This window comes from Xylaria bambusicola (genome assembly GCF_022495145.1).
Source record: "Xylaria bambusicola strain CBS 139988 unplaced genomic scaffold F5B22scaffold_33, whole genome shotgun sequence".
NCBI lineage: Eukaryota > Fungi > Ascomycota > Sordariomycetes > Xylariales > Xylariaceae > Xylaria > Xylaria bambusicola.
In genome coordinates this window covers 320,416-327,279 of record NW_025953586.1, presented here as the reverse complement: position 1 = coordinate 327,279, position 6,864 = coordinate 320,416, and the positions used below count along the sequence as shown (strand labels likewise).

The 6,864-nt window shown below is 47.8% G+C and overlaps 2 protein-coding genes across 2 annotated transcripts; both read left to right on the top strand.

The window, feature by feature from the left end:
* Nucleotides 1–295: 295 nt before the first annotated feature.
* On the top strand, nt 296–1,928 carry F5B22DRAFT_294119 (uncharacterized protein). The gene is made up of 2 exons (XM_047970450.1): nt 296–756; nt 820–1,928. Exons 1-2 carry the CDS (start codon nt 502–504, stop codon nt 1,414–1,416), a joined length of 852 nt encoding a protein of 283 aa, XP_047829093.1. The 5' UTR covers nt 296–501; the 3' UTR covers nt 1,417–1,928.
* Nucleotide 1,929: 1 nt separating this feature from the next.
* Nucleotides 1,930–5,384, top strand: F5B22DRAFT_294743 (uncharacterized protein). Its single transcript, XM_047970452.1, has 7 exons — nt 1,930–2,754; nt 2,822–3,216; nt 3,322–3,490; nt 3,620–3,739; nt 3,797–4,119; nt 4,173–4,565; nt 4,637–5,384. The coding sequence occupies exons 1-7, from the start codon at nt 2,587–2,589 to the stop codon at nt 5,223–5,225; spliced, it is 2,157 nt and encodes a 718-aa protein (XP_047829092.1). The 5' UTR covers nt 1,930–2,586; the 3' UTR covers nt 5,226–5,384.
* The last annotated feature ends 1,480 nt before the right edge of the window (nt 5,385–6,864 follow it).

Below are 6,864 nucleotides of genomic sequence, written 5' to 3'. Positions count from 1 at the left end.
ACATACGAGGCATAGCGGGATAGTGGATAGTACTGTATCCCTTCGAGCGTCTCACTGGGCCCTTCCGTGTGCCCTCCTGGGCTCTTGAGGGACAGGCGAGGCCCTCCTCTGCCCAGAGTGTGCATAATGTGACGGCCGGGCTACTACTGGCTTTGCTTCGTCTTCCTCCGATGTCTCCTGCGCCTCCCATCCGATCCTCCTCTCCATGTCGTAGACCCTGGCCCGCCTTTGCTTGCCTCTGCTTGCCTCTGTTCGCGGCGACCCGGTTGTTGATTGGTGAATTTGCTGCCGCGCGCTGTTGTCGTTTCTCTTCGTTTCGTGCCCTTGATGTTACTGCTCCTCCTGGTCTCGAACCTGTGCATATGGTCCGAGAGTTGAGTGCCCCTACCCATCGTATCTGTCTCCAGAACTTGGCCTGCCTATGCCGTCCCCGCTGGGTCAGATGTGCTGCCATTGGCCCCTAGATGCTTGAGGAGCGAATCAAACGCTCGCGCCTGTCGCATGATATCCTCTCGACGGGGACTCCCACCGCCTGCGATCCCCGAAATGCAAGTCTTGGGGAATCAAAATCACACGCATGTCGATAGACAACATGATGTCCCCATCTTATACGACCATGAGTTCGGAAATCCTCCCTTCTACGATATCAATGCCTCAGATCATGTCCTCTGGAGTGCCCAGGAGCGCATTTGGAACCTGGATGACTTTGTAGCCAGCCACGATGCCATTAATAACTTTGTTCATCTCTATCAAGAAGTATGTCTCCCAATACCTTGGGTTGCCGCCTTGGCTTCAACGGGATTGCTACTAATCTTGCAGAAGCAGCACCCACAGCCGCCACCGCTACCACCAGTAGATGGAGCAAGCAGTAACGATTGCCACCATGTCTTTGATTACCACGTCCCGCTCGGAGAGTGGCCACAGGCTCTATCTCTCGACACGGCATTTGACAAGTTCAAAACTCCTGCAGCCTCCTTAGATGCGACTCTATATCCTCCCACAGCGCAGACCGGTTTGGCCCCACTGCCGGCGATGTTGCAGCCTTCGAAGAATATCAAATGGAATAATAGGTCGTTGTCTCCCTTATCGCCTAGAGACGCCGAGGAAAGTCCAACAAACCAAAAGAAGCGTAATAGGAATAGGCTGGCTGCCGCAAAGTGTAGGAGAAAAGCCAAGCGCGGAGTGGATGAACTGCAACAGAGAGAGAGGGACCTTCTAAGAGAAAATAAGATGCTGAGCGCTCAGGCTTGCGCCTTGCGTGAGGAAGTGCTTCAACTCAAAACCGAGATACTCCGACACAAAAAGTGCGACAACGACTTTATCAGCCAGTACATCCGCAGATCGTCTACGCAGTCGGGGGTGGGACCGTCCGAAAACAGCACTTGCAACAGTACTCCGAGCTGTACCGAGTTCTGATTACAGGTTGGATTGCCTACGATTTGCCTTCACTAACTCGGCGATGGATTACATGTTTTTGCTCATTTTGCACCCTTTATACCCACTCGGTGTCAGTGCTTCAGTCTCGGTTGGGAGTTCTGAACGGAAATACCAAAAGTTGATTTAGTTTTAATGGGCGTACACGTGGTGGTGTTCACGGTTTAAAAAGGACTTCACAAGTGTGTTTTTTGCATGATATAGCTTCCTCTTACGAGGCCGTCTCCAAGACTATAATTACAGAAGAATTAGTCTTCGGTACACAAAATAGACCTTTTTACAGCAGAGTCTTGAGTCATGAGCTCATTCCGCCATCTCACATATCTGACCCTTGCAGAAATCTTTAACATTACATTTTTTTAGAGCTGGGGGCTGTTTCCGCCTTCAAATCCCTGATAACCTTGTCACACATGACCGTTATATATGGCATATTGGGGAACCCTGTATCTAAAGGGGTAAGTTGCCTAGTGCAAAGTTAACAGTGACATGTTCGTCTAACAGATACCAGATAATTCCAGGTACAACGCTGCGGACATGCTTGTTAATATGGGAGGTATGGGGGAGAGAGAGACATGCACAAAATAGTTACTACTAGATGAAAGACGTAAACCATAACATGATTTGCCATGCTAGAATGAGATCATACTTTCGTCTTAGGTAAATAGTATACGTGATTCCATCTTAGCCATCACCATGACCAAACCAATCAAACCAGAATGTCACTCACCACGGATCCATCCCGTCATCCCTTGGGTATATATTAATAGTGGAGGTTAAGACCTAAAGCCCAACTAAACAGTTCTGTTCAACCCACACTAGGCAATACCCCTATCGGCCAATACTTGGTGGCTTTAGCCCCTTTGATGAGTTTCTAGCTTTAATTCCAGCTTCACCTTTAGTCGACAAGGAACAACCCAGCTCGAGCTCCAGGACATTGCCGATGGACGGGAGCTTGTGTCGAGACGTCCAGGACACCTAACCTGTCAAACCATTCATTTCCCTAAAGAGCGCTGCAAAAGTTCTCCAATTAGCACTACCCCTCGTCGCCCTTGGCCTTTCGCTGTTAAGAGATACGATACTAACCTAGCATCGCCCTACGTTAGGATTCATCAGCCGGTTGGAAGAGAGCTTCGACGGCGCGTCTCTACCGCTATGCAGCGCGGGAGGTATCCGCGCATTCTCCCAGCAGCACCCGCAGGATATGCAGGGCAGTCTTCCGCGTCTGGTAATCCTGGGGAGCCGGGAAAGGAAGTTAAAAAGCGTTTAACATCGCAACCACGACCGGGTGCTTGTCTAGACTGTCGAACTCGAAAAACAAAAGCAAGTATAATATCCCTTAGATTAAACCAAGCGCTAGAAAGAGTCGTTTATTGATGATCGAGTCTAGTGTGATGGACTTCGGCCTGCTTGTACTAATTGCTCGAAACGTGGCCACGCTGTGTGTGTCTATCCTGAACGGCTCGTCAATGGTCAAAAGGCGATTGAGCTCGTTGAACTTCTCAAATCTTCAACCGAGGACCGTTCAAATGCCCTCCTGAAACGGCTTAGGGAGAAAGGAGACCCCTCTATCGTCCTGGCAGAGTCTAGAGGGGGCCCGAGTGAGGGCAGCTCCCCCTCAAAATTGGATTATGTAGAATACAAACAGCACCAGAGCTCCCTGGAGGGTGAGCTTATGGCCAACAACCCGAAAGCTTTCCCCATTCTTCCACCCATCGATCCTATAGCCCTAGCGAGGAGCAATCTTCTTCGTCCCTGGCTATCTGATATAGTGTTGAGTCAATTGTACGTTTCTGACGGTTTGCTCCGCCCCTGAGCCTTCCGTGTATGCCCCCAGCTTGAGAATTTGGTTAAGAAGATTATTTCTCATGCCGACTCTGATGATCTTAGAGATTCCAACGAAGCCGAACCCAATCTTACTGCCCCATCAGAGTACTCTGAACCTCAAGAGCAGCCTATCGAGTATTGTGACGAGAGACTTCAATACCTCCAGGTTGGATTTTGGACAAACATCAAGATTTCAAACGACTTTGTTGCCAAGGTCATTTCAGTGTACATGGTAACTAAGGCATTCTTCCTCAATCATACTATGCTCCTTCGCAACGTTCCAGCAATTCTTATATCCGCCCTATGATATCCCACACTGCCCCATTTAACCCCTTTGCCAAGACTGACACTGGTAACCCAGAAAACAGATCATCCACTCTTGGGACTATTCGACACGCATCTCTTCATTAATGACTTAGTCAACCAGCACGCGAAATACTGTTCCAAGTTTCTATTTCACTCCGTGATGTATCTAGGATGTGTGAGCAAACCTAATCGCAACGGAAGGGCTGCTCGACTTAACTAACAATATTTCTAGCAAATGTATAGTTCTTTTGATGGGAGTGCTATACAGTATGCAAGCGAGTTTTGCCGAGTCGCCGAGTCTTTGTGGAAAACAGAGAAGGACTCATATCCATCAATGGCTGGCGCCATCTTGTTAAGTATATCGCTTATGGCACACGGCAAAAACCACGCCGTTCTGAGCTACGCGTCTGATGCTATGAAGATGGGCACACGGCTGGGTCTTTTTGGTGGTGGTCCAGGGCATGCAGCTAACCCTCATCAACCAAATACGGGCACGATGCAAGACGACTTAAGCGCACGGTCACACGCAGCTTGGGGTGTGTTCAACTGGAACGTGTAAGTGGAGGTACAATACTACTTGAAGAACAGGAATCTAACGAGACATTAAGGATGATCTCGATGTTCCATCGCCAGCCCGGCTCGGAGACTCCAGCTTCAGCACCGAGTGTTCCCATTCCAGGAGAAACACGCAGTGACATAGCAGGCGACAAAACTGCCGATGCGAATCCGGGAAAAGGAGGAGAAAAAGACGGAGATGACGATGAGGACGAAAATATATCCGAGGAACTCATTGTGCGGAGACTTTTTCCTGCATTGTGCAATTTTTGGCGGCTTGTACACGAGGTTCGGTGGATCTACTACCCCGTCCGGGAAAGTCCCCCGGTATCATTAAGGAAAAGGCTCGTCGAATACGCCTATCGAGAACTGCTTGCTTGGACCGAAACTCTTCCCTCCTTTTTAATTCGGAGAGATCAATGCCCTCATTTCATCATCGTATTTCAGTACGTGTTATTGGAGTGCAGATATCGAAGCTTTCGGCCGGGGCCTGAGATTCGTGCTGACGGGACTACAGTATATGGCTGCATACGGCAATTCTCGACATGTGGCAGCCGTTCATCTACAGAGAAAAGGAGAAAATACCGCAGCTGAGAACGTTCTCGGCACGAGATCGCACACCAGACGCCGCGTACTCCGCATCGGTTAACCAGCTGAAGCAGTTGATTGTGGAGTATCGAAGCAGGCACGCTGCCTCGTCGTATTCAATACTTTGGCATAACGGCCTCATCTACCTCGCAAATGCCATGCTTAGGTGTACCGATCCCGAATGGCATCTATACCTGCTTCTGTGCATTTATGGATACGAAAGACTCAGCCGCACTTTCCGCATTTCCGAAGTCGTCGCCCAGGGCCTTCTGACTATGACGATGAGAGACACTGATATGACTGGTCGGGAAGCCTACAAGATCATGGAAACCCTCAAGGAGCGCGGGCTGATACATGTTATGGAGGATCTCGAAGAAAAGATTCACGCGACTTTCATGATCGACCTTAACTTGGCTTTCACGAATCCCGAAGCAGCTTGTGCGGAGAACATGGCGAACGAGTTCACAGACCTCGCAACATTCCAAGACCTTGTTGACCTTGACCCTGAGGGCAGATGAGTATCGCTTTGCCGCTTTTCTTTTCCACTTACTTCCCTTTTCAGTCTTGTGTGTTGCCCCCGTTCTGTTGGAATGCGGCCATAAAGTAGTTTGTTCGCGGTTGTCGCATTCATCACTACGTCTATGATATGCCATTTCCCTTTGGATCGAGGAGCTTGATGAGACAAGCGATGAGAGCTTCAGACTATATAAGGCGGAATTACAGAAGCCTTTCTATGCATAGCTATTGGGTGACTGGGGATCTCTGATGACGTTTATGATTTATTTCGAAACTGAGCGACAAGAGCGTTTTGATATGACTATCGAGAGCATATAAGATGGAGGAAACAGGTAGATTGGATCACTCGCGTACACCTTCGAAATCAAAAGCAACAAGAACCCCTTTTCTCTTGTTTAGAATAACATCAAAAATTAGAATATACTCCGTGACGTTTAGCTTAGATCTAACTAGATTGCTTTCTAAGTTGGTGAAGTACTTTTCATAGCTTAGACCGAGTTGAAAGCATTAATGTTTTAGTACTATTTCAAGTTTCTACAGAAGTCAGGAGATACTTATGGAGTTGATAGAAATTTACTGACAAATGTGTTTCCTTCAGACTCAATGCATTCTGTTGGTGCACATTTTAAGCACAACTTATAAAGTGCGTCTTAAATGCCAGCAATCGGAAATATCCACATTGGGCTTACTTCATAATGGATTCTCGTGCTATCTGTGACTGTTTGACATATGAAGTGGAAAGCCTCATTGATCTAGTTATGCTACGCAAGTACATTATAGTTGGTTTCCGCCGTGCTTAGACTCCTAGGCGTCGCTTGCCCCTTCTCAACGCCCCTTGCAATCAACCAAGATTGCGAAAATTCTACTATAGAGACAATGAGGGTTATTGTTCACCTACAGGTCCGTGTAACCTACACAGACCCGCTTGATAATATATTGTGGAACCACGACAACATTAGATTAGCCAATGAAAGACTATACCTCTTAGGCTATAACACTTCAATTACCTACAACTTCGTCTTCACCATATTACTATAGCACGACCTCGGAGGTTATACCTAGTTGAGTACGGCAGAAGGAGCTATCAACTATTAAGACCGCGACGTTGCTTATATCAAGCCTTCAAGAAACCTGATAGAGACCCAACATTGGCGGCACGTTTGTCAACGTACAAGGTAGTGTAGCAGTAGGCTAGGAGCTACCCCTAGGGGTGGGTTCAGCCACACTATAGTGTAAAGGCGAGAGTGCTCCCTCAACCGCTAAAAGCAAATTTCGAGTCAATAGAACTAAGTTCTTTCTCCCATCTATGAACTACCTTGTACTTAACTACTCGAAACCGTTTTCACTCTAGAGATTATGACCTCTTATCACCCTGTACTGCGTGGGACGCTTTATATCTTCGCCAAGCAACTTGGAGTAGCTAGACACTTGATAAATCAACAACTTTTTCCGTGAGGGGAAGGGGCTTGTACCAAAGCACTATGTAAGCAGGATCCTGGCCCCTCAGTCCTGGCATTCGTTAGGGAACACGACTATATTTGTCGACACACCCACAATGACATAGAAAGAATAGTGAATATAGGTACAGTGGGCAAAGGAACCATGCTTGCCATCGAGCCTAGAATCTATGGGAAGAAGTAT

What these genes read in the sequence shown, in the direction of transcription:
- F5B22DRAFT_294743 (XM_047970452.1), top strand. Translation starts at nt 2,587, where the DNA reads ATGCAGCGCGGGAGGTATCCGCGCATTCTCCCAGCAGCACCCGCAGGA. An exon ending in GGTGTGTTCAACTGGAACGT is followed by an intron (nt 4,120 to 4,172) that starts GTAAGTGGAGGT and finishes CGAGACATTAAG; the next exon opens with GATGATCTCGATGTTCCATC. An exon ending in CATTTCATCATCGTATTTCA is followed by an intron (nt 4,566 to 4,636) that starts GTACGTGTTATT and finishes ACGGGACTACAG; the next exon opens with TATATGGCTGCATACGGCAA.
- F5B22DRAFT_294119 (XM_047970450.1), top strand. Translation starts at nt 502, where the DNA reads ATGATATCCTCTCGACGGGGACTCCCACCGCCTGCGATCCCCGAAATG. An exon ending in TTGTTCATCTCTATCAAGAA is followed by an intron (nt 757 to 819) that starts GTATGTCTCCCA and finishes CTAATCTTGCAG; the next exon opens with AAGCAGCACCCACAGCCGCC.